This window comes from Hetaerina americana, unplaced genomic scaffold (assembly GCF_022747635.1).
Source record: "Hetaerina americana unplaced genomic scaffold, ioHetAmer1.1.p SCAF_12, whole genome shotgun sequence".
Lineage (NCBI taxonomy): Eukaryota > Metazoa > Arthropoda > Insecta > Odonata > Calopterygidae > Hetaerina > Hetaerina americana.
Genome location: NW_027286292.1, coordinates 10,601,063 through 10,617,489, shown reverse-complemented (window position 1 = coordinate 10,617,489; position 16,427 = coordinate 10,601,063). Strand labels below are relative to the sequence as shown.

Sequence of the window (16,427 nt, the reverse complement as noted above, 5' to 3'; positions counted from 1 at the left end):
ATATGCGAATTTCCCTTGCCATCAGGGATGTGAAATTCACATATCCCACTGAACTCTACCATCACCTACCAAACTGACCTTCAGGTTGATGACTGTGTTTTGTTTTTTTATTAAGAAAGAAACCTATACAATAATTAAAACTCTGGTGATATTTGAAAACTTACCTTATTTCCTGGCCCATTAGATGCACCCTGGTTTTTCAGGTCATAATTTGCAAAAAATACTTCTCCGGAAGAAAAGATCATATTATTTTTATGTTAACACTGTTGCTTACCCCAAACTCAAAAGAGTGACATTATCCACATTTGTAGTAATGGCAACCATTTTCTATGCCTGTTGTGGGAAAAAATATGTAATAGTAAGTATTTTTCTGGCAAATAGGGCTAAAAATCCAAAAAGTGTCAGCTCATAAGATGCAGGTTGATTTTAGAGCACATTTTGAAGTAAAAGAAGTGCATCTTATGGGCCAGGAAATATAATAAATTTAATGTTAAGCAGTAAATTACATTTGGTTTCAAATTGAAAATCGAATTAAAATCAAGCAGTTGCAAAATTCATTTGGGAGTTGAATATAGCAATGAAAATATTTACCATCACTGCAGTGTAGCTACCATATCTGAATTTTCAATGTGGTTAGGTTTAATAGTTTAAAAGCATTAGTAAATTAAATAAAATTTTTGGAAAAACTGGCCGGTGATCTTTCAATTGCCAATCAGATGCCCTACCATCAAACTATTTCACCACCTCTTTTGAGTTAATGGGAACATGTGAGAGACTCAGTTTTAATCCAAGGTTGATTGGGTCATAAGACAACCATGAAAATTGGAGAAAATGGATACCAAAGAAGTATGCATGAATTCAAATCACTTTCTTTGTGGTCTGTTTTGAATCCTTTTTCAATGATGCAGGAATCTTCACAACAGCTTTGACAGGCCTAGCAGAGACAGAATGGATAGTGCAATGAAAAAAGTCAGAGAACAATTTTTCTGGGAAATTCTATTTTAATTTCAAAAAGGTTGGTATAGCCTTTTTTGAAAACTCATAGTCTCTTGATGTGCAGAGGGTGGGAGGAAATAATCCCGGAGGAGGAGCATGGAGGAAGTAGGGAAGATAGTATCTTGAACAAAGGTCAGGGTCAAAGGGAAAAATTGTCACATTCTTTTACAGTTCCATCTTGCTCCAATTTTTTAAGAGAGATCTTCCCAGACCAAAAACTGGTTTCAGTACATTATCCACAACTTTCTATTGAACTCTAAGGGAAAACATGCAACCAATTAGGCTCTGAGGTGAATAGATTCAGGTATATATTTAATTTGGGTCTTTATCTACATTTATTTAAGTCCTGCTGTTAAGTTCAACTCAGGAGTAGAATATTTGAAGAGGCTTAGTTCTTCAAATGAAAGATCCCATTGGATGAATAAATAAATGGATATTAATGTATTGTCTGATAATTCCATTGACTTTAGGTAATGCTGGTATCACTCTGTCATACATTGAGAGAAACTTGGTGGACAAGATTTGGAACAAATTCACTGGTCGACCTTCGTATCCATCTGGCCCTCTCATAAGCCTCCCTATTCAGTTTTCTGGTGAGTATATGTAATGCTATTAAAGATGCTTTTTGGAATATTTTTGACTTAACTAATCTCAGTAAAGCTGTGTGTAAAGTATTGGTGAGTAGTTGTGTAGCTATTGCCCCTAGAGTGGTCTATAGCTTTGGAGTAATGAGTAATCAGAAACTCATTGCACACATACACACATTGTGTATTTCGTCTTTACCATGTGTTTATTGCTGTCCCTAATTTTGCTTCCTCTCTCATGTATTCATCCCCAATTTTCATTTTTTCTGTCATGTCTTTTTCTTTCCGGAATGCCATTGCTTTGAGTTCTTCCTGAGAGAAATCCAACTATCACTGGTAAAATGAAAACTACTGAAATAATTTATGAAAAATCTGTACAATTGACTTTTACCTAAGTGCCCAATAATTTTTGTAATGAGTTTTTGCTATTTTTATTTGAAATTTACTTTGGTATAATTAAAACCTGTTGAGTAAGTCTAACAAAGGTTTTTCCAAAGAAAACTTTTTGTACCCCTTGCCGTACTACTTTGTTCATTTATCATGGTAATTCCTGGATGAGAATAATGTAGTTTGTTGGCAAAAATATTTTGGATGTAATATTGAATGCATCATTTTTATTTTAATGCTTTTTAGCTAAGATTGTAGTCATTAATTTCTGTTGATCAAACGGGTAACTTTATATACCAATTGACTTGATGATGTTTGTGTCTATGGGAATGGCTTTGCTTTTCCCATCTTTCATTTGACCTTTGGCTGTTTACTTGTGCTGGTCTTTTATTCCAGAAATAAACATTTCAGCAAAGAATATTTCCTTTGGTTTACATACAAGCATAATAATGTATTTGTATTTGGATCTGAAGGCATGTAAGCAATTTACTTACCTAGTTGGGCATAAATTCATAGGGTTACAAGGTTATAATACATGCATTATAGCCCTGTAAAATATCAACCAGAGTAAATAAATCTTTATTTTTTTATCATATCAGCCATATCTGTTGGTTATCAGATGAGGTTAACCCTTCTTTCTCATCCAGTTTTCCCTGCCCTATTCCCACAATAGTGTTATTGTACTTGCAGTTCATAACATTTAACCCTCTAGAAAAAATATTCAAGAGGCAGTCAAGTAATTTACTCATATAACTAATGAGCATAAAATTTCACTATTGTGAGTCTTCTCAGAGATTGCTCCACATTAAGACCACCTAAGGATGCAACTGCACACATTACTTCAATCAACATTTATATAGTCTCCTGAATGATTTAAAAAGTCTAATTAATTGTGAAAAAGGAAACATGTAAATGAGATGTTTCTTAATAAACTGAAGATCATCTGGTTGGCATCTAAAAGACAAAAGTATCTTATTTAGTATTGAAAATTATTTGGTAAAACAAGTGTGGAATTGTCTTATGTAATCATGCTTTGGTGAGGCTATAAATGAAGGCTATCTACAGCAATTATTTGGGAATAGGTTGGGAAGAGTCATGTCATTGGTCTATTGTCTTTTTGGATTGGGAATGGGTTTGGAAAAGGATAATTAGGGCTATGACTACTGGGACTTTTAAAAAGATGACTCAAGAGCATACATGATTACCAATTTGGATGGATCAATGCAATAATGAGGAAAAATAAATGGTATATTAAAGCTACATGTGAAGTTTCCATATAGCATTAAACAGAAAAAATGTATGACCAAAATGGCCTTGTAATTCAATATATCCAGTTCAATCATCACATTCTATTATACTCTGGCATAAACCCCTTAATTACCAAGGACTATAAGTATTATATTGTGCATGAAAGCAAAAAAAGCAATAAAGTAACTACTTTTTGCCCTCTTTTTCTCTTGAAAAATAGGGGTAAATAACATTATGAACTGAAATATTGTTTTGACTATTACCCCAGGTGTTTTGGCAAAAATAGGATTGATAAAGTATTGTATTTTTGAGAACTTCATCAGCATATCTTGCTGTTACTGTGCTCACTATGAAAAAATTATAAGAATTGGGCAAGATTTGAACACAAGCTCTCCTAATAGCTGGCTGGGTATTTTAGTCAATTACAATGGGAAAAGTCTTCCCTGAGGATGAATTTTAATTGTGATTTATATGAACTAACTGTAGGTGTTTGTATCTATTCACATGGTTGTTTACATTGTATAATGTGACATTTCCTTCCATGTTATTGCCAGATGCTATCAATTTGAAGAGTATGCAATTTTCCTCTGATCATGGGTTTCATGGGTCTCTTTGATGTATTACTCATGTAAGAATCTTTTGTTCCTGATAGGTTTATCATGGGAAGATAAAGTTAAATTACTTCAGCAAAAAATGTCAAGTATGAATGCTGATGGATTTGTGGTGACAGCTCTTGATGAAATTGCTTGGCTTTTCAATTTACGTGGAGATGATGTCCTTTACACCCCAGTGTTCAGATCTTATGTGATTTTTAGCCCAAAAAAAGATCACATGGGCAACTTGCCTTGGCCAGTACTTTATTTGCCAGATCCTGAAAAGCGTGTCACCAAAGAAGTTAAGGAGCATTTGAAGAGTTCTGATGGTCATTACCTTCCGTAAGTTTTCAGTATCATAATTGTAATCCAATGCAAGTATTAACCTAGTCAAGTCAGTTTGGTAGTATGCTTGAAAAATAATCAGAAGGATCAGGGTTTTAATCCTGTCTAGACTTAATGGAAGTGTATTCTAGAAAAGTGTTTTCTCAAATTGTTTTGAAGGTATAAAATTATATAAATTGTTGGACCATTTAATACTGAATTATTATTGCATGAAGTGCACATGTGTTAAACTGGAAGTGTGTATCAGGACTGAGATGAATATTTGTCGTCTACAGCTTAGCCATCTTTTTCATTTATCATCTGCCAAGCATCTGAGAATAACCAGAGATGATAATAATAATAATAATAATAATAATACTTTATTCATTTTAAAAATGGTACAACCATATTAAATGTCGTCAATCATAATATTACTTAATATATAAACATAAGTTCTTAAATGTGATGAAGATTGTCACAAAAGAATTCATCCAATGAGTAAAGTGGGTGAGCAAGTAACCAGGTATATACCCTATTCTTGAAACTCTGGATACCATGAAGGTACCATCAATTTCACTTGCTAAATCCATATTTAATATGCATTTTGCCATCGTTTACTGTCAAAAAAGTAATGTGCATTTTTTAAAATTGTTTTTATAGGGTAATAAATGATATTTTTATATGTATTTTAGGCATTTAGAATCATATTTATTAATGCAATTTGTTTGCATGTCACAAAAAAATAACCGTAATCATATAATTAAATCTCTCTTAATCAATAGTACCCTCAAATTGAAAGTCATTGTCTTCACATTACCCAAAAGTTTCATCAAAGATATGAATTTCACATTCATTTTTTGTGTTTCTGATATCCCTAAGAACATCATGCTAACCCAGTTGGTCATCCATATTGTATTCCTCATTCTATATTGTGTTGTCCTTGATACCATCCATGGAGTTCATGAGGCAGCATTTTTCAGAGTTATTCAGAATTCTTCCAATCATTACATGATAAGCAGTAAGTCTGACTTCTTGTAGTTACCTGAAGCTGTCAATTAATGTTCACCAGAATGAAACCATTCATTCCATATTTTATGCATACGAACTTTAAATTTTCATTTTAAGCCAACATGTATCACTTGCAATTGACTTATCACCCCTTGGAAATTATGATAACATCAGTAAAATCTTTGTTTAGAATGTCCTTAATATAAGCATGTGCTGGCATCTAAATATTTAAACAACTTACACTTTGTTCCTTTTCATTGGGATTTACCCCGTGCATACTGAAGACAACTTTTAGTGACTTTTGCATCATTCCAACCTTATTAATTTCCATGAACAATCACATTTTGTGGTCACACCACATGCTTGAGGAGAGTCTTTCTTTTAAATATCACAAATAAAGGCATTTTGCTCCTGAGCAACTTCATTAGCACCCAGCTTGATAATGAAATGGTTCTTTCTGTTACCTGTTTTCTTAATGAAATTCTTCCCTTTCATTGCAATGGTTTTTGTTTAGGGAAAATCAAAGTTAGAGCATGAAACTTAACAAATATAAAATTTAAGTTTAACCTATGATTATCAGGACAAATATTAGAGTAGATTGGTTAATTTGCTTTTTCAAGCAGTATATATTATGACCCTCCCCGGACTACAACCTTGCCGTGGTGGAAGGGCTTGTGCGTTCTGATGACCCCTAGAGCTGTGCTGGCAGGAGTAATAATAATTGCTCCCAGTAGGATCACCCATGCCAGATAGGTCAAAGGTTAGGAGCCAGACGAAAGGTAGTCCACGCAGCGTCTGTTCCTCAATGAGGGAGCTGCAATGGCGTCTGACCCCAGTGGGGCGTGATGGTGTCACGTTAAAAACACTATTGAGGAAGGCAACAGGAAACCACCTCAATTATCATTCCCAACATATTGAAATGTAATGAAATAATTGACTTTGTAATTCCACACACCTTATTTAAAAACACGACCCAGGTTTCGACGTTGAATGTCATCATCAGGTGATGATGACGTTCAACGTCGAAACCTGGGTCGTGTTTTTAAATAAAGTGTGTGGAAGTACAAAGTCAATTATTTCATTACATTTCAATATGTTATGCAAATTCCACAAAGTTACGCCTAAGACAACAAATCATTCCCAAGATTTAAATGATGTACAAAACAGAGATTTTGAGTCCTGGCAACTATGGGGCTCAGCCCAATCGGCCGTGTGTTGTGCCCGGCAGCGGGGGAGGCAAGGCTTCCGCGGTCGTCATCCCACGAAACCCTTGCAAGGGAAAACCAGCAGCAGCAGGACAGAAGACGCAGGAGAAGAAGACAAAATTAGTTAGAATAGGAACGTGGAATGTTAGGAAAATGATGAGGACAGGGAAATTGGAGAATGTTAAGCGAGAGATGGAAAGGGGAAATATAGATATTTTAGGTCTATGCGAGGTGAGATGGAAAGATAGCGGGGATTACTGGAGTGATAAGTATAGAATAATATACAGCGGTGGGGACGAGAGCCAACGAGGGGTTGCCATAGTATGAAATGAAGAGGTAGGAAGAAGCGTAGTCAACATAGAGCAGGTAACGGATAGAATACTACTAGTGGAGATAAAAGCAGAACCGACGAACTTAGTTATTATTCAGGTATACATGCCATTATTGGCATTATTGAGGTATACATGTTGACTTTAATAGAGGGGAGAATGTTAGGCAAACGAGGAAAGGGAAGGAACAGGATAGGGATGTTGGACGGGATGAAGGGAGGAAGAAAGTACTCAGAGATGAAGAGGGACCTTATTTAGAGTAGGATGTTGTGTTTTGTTAGGAGTCACAAAATATTTATTTAGTAGCTGTGTCCATCCAGAAACCTACCTTATCTGGTAGATTACCTAATAATAATAAATAATATATTTGAATGAAAATCTAATAAATATATCCTTAATTCTCTGATGGGGTATCCATAACTAGACTGACTCTTGGAAGCTAAAGGAATATGTTGGTCCACCAAAAACCATTTATTTTTTATATAATTTAATGTAGCCAAACGGATTGTATTAACAAAAGAGGTTTTGAAAAAAGTGGGACCTGCTAACGAGAACTATGGGTTTTGTCAAAAGAGCAATACGGAGTACATTATTTAATGGTCCAGAAAATTAAACTTCTGAGTATACGAGGATAGTTAGAAAAGTTCTCGGATCGGAATACAAATAAATGACTTACCTCATTGAAAAATTTTAATATTTCATTGTAGCTTCCCTGTACACTAATGCACTCGGTCCAGCAATGCTCCAATGTCTTGATCCCATCTCAAAAATTAGATTCATACAGGTCTGCAAAAATCCGATCTACATTGGTTGTTATTTCTTTGTTTGAAGAGAATCTTTATCCACCAAGAAAAATTTTGAGCTTGAGCAAGAGATGCTAATCTTATAGAACCAAATCAGGCAAATAAGGCAGCTGTGGCAACAATTCGTATCTTAGTTCACATATTTTTGTCATGGCAGAAAAACTTGGGTGTCGGCATGGATTGTCTTGATGAAAGGTGACATTCTTCCTTGCCAAACCTGTCCTTTTTTCATGTATCTTTTGCTGTAGATGGTCCAAGAGATTAGCATAGTTTTGCCTGATAATTGTTTGACCCGTGAGAAGATAATCTATCAGCAGAATCACTTTCACATCTCAGAAAACTTAGGCCATAACCTTTCTGGCCGACCGTATTGCCTTTGCCTTCTTTGGTGTATCAACAAGTTTCCACTGCTTTGATAGCAGTTTTATCTCTGGGGTATATTAGTGAACCCATGTTACATCCGAGGTCTCAGTGCTGTGCAGAAAATCTTGTTGGTTGCTCTTAAAACGGGTCAAACATAGTTTGGAAATTTCCATTATGATGCGTTTTTGATCCTGGGTCAAGAATCGCAGCACCCATTTTACAATTGGTTTTCTCATATCCCAGTCCACCGTTAAAATGTGACATGCCTGTTCAGATGACATCCCTACGGCTTCAGAGATGTCTCGCACTTTCGGTCGGCGATCCTTCATGACCATTTTATGCACTTTTGTAATCATTTTGGGAGTAGTTGCACATTTTTGCCAACCACTACGCGGATCATCATCTGAGCTGTCCCGATCTAAGTTAAACTTGTTTGCCCACTTGGCAACAGTTGAGTATAAAGGAGCAGAGTCCCCCAGAGTGTTCTGAAAGTCGGCAGAGTACTGATGGATTATGTGTTTACTCATAGAGGAATACCTATTACTACATGGGAAGTTTGTTGCGCTAGCACTGAAATTTGGTGGTGATTCCAGGACCCTATCTAGCTACCCTTGTGCTATAGAAGCTTGTGAGATGATGGTATGGAGAGAAATGGATTGAGTCCTATTTTTAAAGAAAATTATGAATGATGTCAAAAATTTAGCATTAGAACATTGCTATAATAACTATATATTTAATTCTTCTCTCTGATTTTATTTTCAGAATTAAAAAATATGAGGAATTTTGGAATGACTTGAAAGTTTTGGGTTCTACAGCTGAGAAAATACTTTTGCCGTCACCTTTTAGTTATGCCAAAGGGGTTAGCTATGCCATTGTTTATAAGGTAAGTACTGACTTATCTTCTCTTTCCATGTCTAAGGTTGCTGAGCAAATAAGTTTATCTTATTAGCTCGGCATTATTAGATCCTAAATGTATTCTTTCCATCTCCCTCGTTCAATTAATAATTTTCCTGATGTATTTGTAATAGTTTGCATGGATTTTCCCTTCTTTAATCCTGATAATTCTTTCACTTTCCTGTTCAGTTCACCAAATTCACTCTTCCTTAGTAAACTTTCCATAGCTTTGCACTTGATCTCACATCATGCTTCTCTTTCACCCCATTAGTTTTCCATCTCCATTTCCTTCTCTCATCTATTTTCCTGGTCATATCATCCCGATCTTTAATCTATGATTTCCTTTTCCTGTTTACTACTCCTATAGTTTTATTTGTGGGTTTTGATACATGGACCTTTCTTGAAATATTCCTATATTTCTTATACTGTGTAATCTTCCTGTATGCACTCATAATTTTTTCACTTTCTCATGGCACTCTTTTATTTTCATCCCTGTTAATCTTTCTACGTTTTATTTCCTCATCTTTCTTCCAAACATTTTGCTTTTGAATCTGGCATTACTTTTCATTAGCACAAAATGATAATCTGAATTGGCATTCACTCCCTGTGCAAAATACCATGGTTCCTCAATCTGTGTTTAGTCATAATATCCCAGTGAAGTGTGAATTAATCGAACTGCACTCAAATCTCTGCCTAATCAAATTACATTCTAACTGATATCTCTCTTATTCCCTGGGAATTTTCCACATTTACCGACACCTCTTGTGGTGTTTAAAACAAGTGTTCATTATGATAAAACCATTTCTCATACATAACTCTATTGCTTTCTCTCTGTGGTCATTGTTCATAAACTGTAGTCTCCTACCTCACTTCCATTTCTCCCTATGCCATCCACCATTTTCTACTATCACTATCACAATCAAATTTTTCTTCCTGGGGATACAACTATTTCCTCTAGCTGATCATATCCACTGTCAATCTCTTCCTCCCTAGATTTCTTGTTGGCATGTACGAGCATGAATAACGACCAAATTTGTTGCCTTGGCTTTTATTTTTACTAACAGTACTATCACTCTCTTATTACAATTTTCTACTTGATAAAGATTGATTTCCAACTAGTTTTAATGTACTACATCACTGAGGAACAGATGCTTTGACGGCTACCTTTCATCCGGCACTATCTGTGCGTTTTGCTTTAATTGGCAGGGGTGGCCATACCAGGAACAATTATCATTAGTCCCACCAGGAGAGCTCTAAGGATTATCAGAATGTCTAAGCCCTTCCACCATGTCAAGATTGTAGTCTATGGGAAGAACCACCAATGTATGGGCAGTAATTCTGTTGCAAATGGGTGATGATACTTAGAAAGGAAAGCAATGGTTCAATATAAGTTTCAAATGAATAACTTATAGAAATATTACGTAAGACAAAAAGGAAGACTAGTGAAGAGTTGAATTTTATGCATAATGGTTTATATTTCTGAAACTTGGTATTTGAGGAAAGAGGGTGAACAATGAGGGTTTTGAGGGTTTTTAGATATGCATATGGAAAGGGATGGTAAAAATAAGTTGATAGAGAGGAAGATATACAAAGAGGTATTGTGGCAAGGAAGAGAGGAAGTTTTTTGGGAAAATTTAAAGACTTTAATTAAAGAAAAGAAAGATTAAAAGATTTAAAGAAAATTTAAAGATTTTAAAGTGGTTGGAGGAGATATCAGGAGGCAGTGGGATAATAAATGCTGTGGAATGAGGAAGAAGACCGCCCATATGAAAAATTAGAGAGTGGTAGTAATTTTGGTTGCACAAGCTGTGGGAGGGGGTGAGCGGCAGAATATATGAAAAGCTAAAGAAGGAAATAATGTTAGGAAAACTAAGTAATGAAATTCAGAAAAGCTTTAGAAAGTCTACTACCATGTAGAATAGTTTCAGGAACTATTCAAAATGTATCTCTGATTGGTAGACTGCACATATCTTAGATAATGATGATAACACTCTGTCAACATTAGAAACCTAAGCTCAACTCCTAAAACATTTGCTCTGACTGTGCATGTGTTTAATCTTAAATTGAATACAACAAGAAAGTTTCCTATTGAAGGTATCTCATTGAATAATTAAATAAAATTATCAAATATAAATCAAATTCTAGATCAAAATCCAATTATCCTATAAAAATAAATAACTTTTCCAGACATTTGTTCCTTAGTACATTGCATAGCCACTCCAATCATGGAATTTCCCGTGAACTGAATTTTGAAATGAATTAATGAATATTATGAACACTTTTGTTGATTGGGATTTCTGATGAAAGTACAGGATTATATTATTGAGCCCCAATTGGGGGAATAATTCAAAGGGTTGGCTAGCCAATTATTGGTCAGTGTTCTTACACGAAAACATTATTGGCAACTTAAAGTGTTTAATTTAGAAGTAATCTGAATGTAGGCCATATACTTACTATTAAAAACAAACTGGCTACTCATTCCATGTTTCATGACAGTTAATTTTGTATTACTATTCATTCAAGCTCCCTGCAGAAAAGATACAATTCCTGCCATCTCCAATTGCAGAAATGAAATCAATAAAAAATCCTACAGAAGCCAAAGGCATGAAGATGGCTCATGTCAAAGATGGAACTGCTTTGGTTGAATTCTTCTACAGAATTGAAACTGGTGTAAGTAATGATATTGTAAACAATTTTAAAACCATAAATTATTATTACAAGTTGTTAATCTTACTATTACATTTTGTGAAACATCACTATTAATGATGAGACAAAAACACTTTCACAACAGCCACTCAATACTAATACTTTTAATGAAATCATGATACCTACTCAACTATTTAACAGTAGGCTGGGGTAATTTTTTGAAAGTAGGTAAATGGAAATTTTCATCATCATGAAAGCATATATTTTTAAATTAAAGTAATTATTGCCAAGTTTTACTCAAAAAAACTTGGGTTTTCTCTGTTACATGTAGAAGTCAATATATCAGTGGTGAAAGCTATATTTTAAATCCAAATGAATGCTCTTTAATATTTTATTTATTTTGTATCACAAAATATGTGAATCTCTATGAATGCCATGATTTATTGCTAGCTATGCAATAAATTCTTAAAACTTTTGAGAAAACTGATTGCTACTGCCTCATGTAAATGCAAAAAATTTGTATCTACATGTGTGTTTGTATCCAAATGTTTTTTTTGTTTTTATTGTCGGTTTATTCCAACAAATGTCGGTCTGGCATTTTTGACTGACTGGCCATGATCTAAATCCACTATCACACAATGATCTTAAAATCAAAGTACCTGTATATTGGGCAAAATGATCTGGAAATAGTTGGAAAATGGATTATTTTAGTGGGAATATGTGTAAGGATACTTATTATGAATGATATATCAGTTAAAACAGTATAACTCAGGTAATATTTGGCTTTAGTCAACTTTTGAATTTTAGTTTTAACTTCCAAGGTTAAGAGTGTGTAATGGGTATCTTGGGTAATACAGTAGATAATGCTTAGACATTGAATTGGACCTGTGACCATGGAGCTAAGGACACAGGTTTGAATTTTACCTATGATATTGAGTTAATTTTCCATGAATGTAGTTATAATTTGTTATTTTCACTGAACATTTGAAAAAGCCAAATATTGTTAGTACTAACAATTGAATTTCAATACAGTATGCATGGGTACAGGAAAAAAATTAGAATTCCTTAGGTTATTAGACCAGAACATGACTTGAAAATTGAAAAAATTACACATGAAAAAATGTGTCCTTGCTATGCTTATGACAAATTCAATCAACATTTCAGAAATAAATCTGGAAAATTACAACTTTAGCATAACATAACAACAGCTGTAACACATATATAAACGGTTTTTAACTTTTGTTGAGTTGCCAAACAGACTTGTGACTTTCTGAACTCTGTCGGCATCCCCTAAATGCCCTAGTTGTCTGAGAAAAATGACAGTAAGCACCAATCCTGAGAGCTCTGAATTCAGTTTCCTGCATGTTAGTCTTGTCTGTTTCACATACATCTGCCAACTCACGTGTTGTGGGTGTAAGGACTATATCAAGTGTGTGTGCTTGATAATGGATGTGTTTTAGACTGTGTAACATAATGAAAATCCAAATATAGCGGGCCCCTCACTTATAAGCATAATGCATTCTAGATTCATATTGTAAGCTGAATATATCATGTACTTAATGATGTTACCCAGTGTATTAACCATATCTTGTATAGATATTGCAAAAAATATTTTTAAATGCATCATACTCTTTAAGTTTAATGAAATTTATTCATTTGAGGAACGAAGAAATATTGAACCCTTATATTCATTCTTAATGTCAAATTTTGAAAATACTAGAATTATTCTGAATGATGTTTTAATAAAGATAGTAGTCAAAGGCCATAGTCAGGGGCCCACTGAATATACTGCTCTGAATCCCAGAAAGAACACCCAAACCAAAAGCATCAACCTACTAACAATTGGCATTTGGGATTTGGAGAACCATTACATTTAATTTCTCTGTGGATTTGCCTATAACATGATTTTAAACCAAATCCCTTGAATTTCTGACTTAGTGCTTTAGCTAAGCTACCAAGGCATCCTATGACAATGCAAATTTCTATGGGATTTATGTGAACAAATGAGTGTATTACAGTTCAATCAGGGCTGTACAAATAGATGAGACTACCAGCTTTGGGAGGCTCTAAGGGGTCTCCTTCATCAAAGTGATTTTTGACTATTGAGTTCCAGGAGAGTCTCCTCTGTGAAGAGTCACCTGGGAAATTTTCAAATAGGATACCTGTTAAAGGCTTCCAGAACTGAGAAATAACTATTTACAAATAATCTTTGAATTGATAAATTGAAATACTTGATGTTTCTTTCCTGTGAAAATGATGTATTCAGAATGATCCAGTTGTATTTACTGCCAAACTATGTACCACTTCAGGTTAAACAAGGTGAACATTGGGATGAAATCAGAGCAGGGAATGCTGCAACATATTTTCGTTCCAAACAACCATTATGCCATGGGCCCAGCTTTGAACCTATTTCAGCATTTGGCACAAACTCTGCCTTGCCACATTATGCTCCAAACAATGACACCAATAAATTAATTGATGGGAATCACATTTTTATGTTTGATTCTGGAGGACAATATTTAGGTGAGTTTTAAATCTTAGCCCAAGCATTACATTCATATCTGGTAATTTGAGATTGGTACTCTATGAAGAATCTTGTTTGAGTGTCACTCCTTTGTACATTCTTTTTGATCTTATGAGTGATTATTTGGTGAAATTCTATGCCATCTGTGAAATGCAGACCAATAGTCATTACAAAGTTGGTTCCAAGGGGTCCAGTGAACAACTGCTTGGTCCCTTGAAGGGGTATGATGCTGTACAAAATGTGGGGGTGCTCAGTATATGAGGGTACCATGGATGTACCATAATAAATGAGCAACCATTGACATCCAGGCTATGGTGTGCATCTAAACACTATTACTTCATCTGTGATATCACCACGACTGATGCCTAACAGGTCATTCATATTTTCATGGCTCACTTGATAGTTCTACAGATGTTTTTTTAATATTTGTGTTTTTTATGTCGTATTCAAAATGTGCAACCCTCAAAACTGCAGTGGGCCAAAAATTTCATGTAAATGAGAACCAATTAGATTTTTGGTCACCATTTCATGAAGTCCTCAGTTGAAGGAGTCATTTCAATATGATGAGGCTGAACCGAGGAAAGGGGTGAGAGATCATCCATCATGCTTCCTTGGGGTCAAATAACTATAATACTTGCAGAGTGGCACTGGCACTCATGGTCATAGGATTAAATTGGGGAGTTGTCAATGGGTATAAATTACACAGCTAGTCTAACCAGAAGATTAGTAATAGGGTCTATTTTTTGAAATGAAGTATCATCTCTTTGGAAATATGAATTTTGACTGTATTTTTTTATTTGCTTTGTGAATGTTTTGCTATTTTCCATATTCACGATAACTTTATAATTTTAGTAGAGTAATTTTTATATGTAAAGTTCATATTTACATACTCACCAGATTAACCAAGCTGAGAAAATTGATTCAATTAAATTAAAAGATACAATGAATATTTCTAAACTGATTAAATGTGAGTTTATAGAAGAACTAAATTAGTTAATTAAGTTATTGATAAGTTCTATGCTCTGTTAATGCTAAAATACAGTGCATAGGATGTGGCAGGAACAGTGTTGGAAGTGTATTGAGTGAGGCCCTTGAGTGGCCACCAAAACACAAATGTAACCTGAATCAGTCAACAAAACAAATTTTGTGCCAACAAATCAATACAACCAGAACAAAGTAAGAAATGAGAGAAGGAATTGGAAGAGTGTAGCAACAGAATAAGGGAGGCAAAAGTATGAAGAGTTAAACAATAAACTTAAGGTGAAATACTAACAGGATAAAAGAAGAATGGCGATAAGAGCATTGTAAGAATATGGCGAGTGTGCTGAGAGAGTGCAAAAAGAGCATAGTTAGCAGGATTATGCTTCCAGTGTTGAATCATGCAGAGAAAAACCTAATTTCAAAATTAAACAAGATGTATGCAGAGAAAAATTGTTTTCTGAAAAAAAATTTTCAGCAAAGGGAAGCATTTTACAATTATTGGAAATGCCACTGTAAGCTTGAAAATTTTTTGAGATAAACAACTAGAAAAATGCAAGTTACATTAACTTAATAGTTATAGAGAGAATAATTCTGTGTATTATTTGTAGGCAAGATTTCAATGAGAATTCAAGGGAAATGAACTGCCCAGCTGAGTAATATAAGGAATCTTTTCTCCATCACTCAATTAATGACCACTCACTATAGTGTAGATCATTGCATGCAAATGAAATTCAAACTGCCTGAAAATAAAATACTACCTAGGTGAAGGTGATCACTGATTGTGCTAACGCCAGGTGACTAGCACTACTACCTCCGGTCTCATACCACAATGATGATTTGCAATTTCATAAATAGATTTTGTTTTGATGAAAAAGGACAAGGGTTGAGGGAAAGAAAATCTTATGTGCACTATTTCAGATGTGGGAGATACAATATTAGTTGAACCAGAGGAGATTCAGGCAAGTTGGAAAGAATTCACTGAAGAAATTTTAATGAAGATTTCAGGCTGATAAATTAATTAGTATGCTATTCTTGTCAACATAGTATGCTAATATTCTCAGCATAGAATGTTGATGAGAATAGATAATATACCTGCAGAATTACTCTACAAAAGTATTTATATGGGCTCATGTGTACCATTTAAGAGGAAATAGTTTGGCCAAAAGACTTCATTAAGCCAGAATGGAATACCTTCCAACAAAAGGAAAAGTGGCAGTATCTAATGAATATAAGAACATAAGTTTGATTTCACGCACAACAAAGTTAATGTTGAGGATCACCAAGAAAAGGATGGAGAAATGGTCAATAATTACTAAGGGCAATATAATTTTGAGTCAAGAAAGTGTAAGGGTATGTGGTGCCTCAGTTGTAATGAGGGGACTGATACAAATGAATATAGAATACTTAATCAGGATGATATAGTGTGATTTGTTTATTTAGTGAAGGAACTTTGCAGAATTATGGATAACAATTTGCAGAGTAATTGATTAATGTACTGCAGAAGGTAGGAGTAGATCAAGAGGGAAAAGTGACACACCTAAA

The 16,427-nt window shown here is 34.5% G+C and overlaps 1 protein-coding gene across 1 annotated transcript in view; it reads left to right on the top strand.

Annotated features, from left to right (window-relative positions):
• LOC139685802 (uncharacterized) overlaps window positions 1-16,427 on the top strand; it is a 45,406-nt gene that overhangs the window by 16,201 nt on the left and 12,778 nt on the right. The window contains exons 4-8 of the mRNA XM_071582919.1: window positions 1,467-1,589; window positions 3,868-4,150; window positions 8,603-8,723; window positions 11,258-11,404; window positions 13,690-13,903. Coding sequence (XP_071439020.1) covers window positions 1,467-1,589; window positions 3,868-4,150; window positions 8,603-8,723; window positions 11,258-11,404; window positions 13,690-13,903 — 888 coding nt within the window. The remainder of the gene's footprint in view (window positions 1-1,466; window positions 1,590-3,867; window positions 4,151-8,602; window positions 8,724-11,257; window positions 11,405-13,689; window positions 13,904-16,427) is intronic.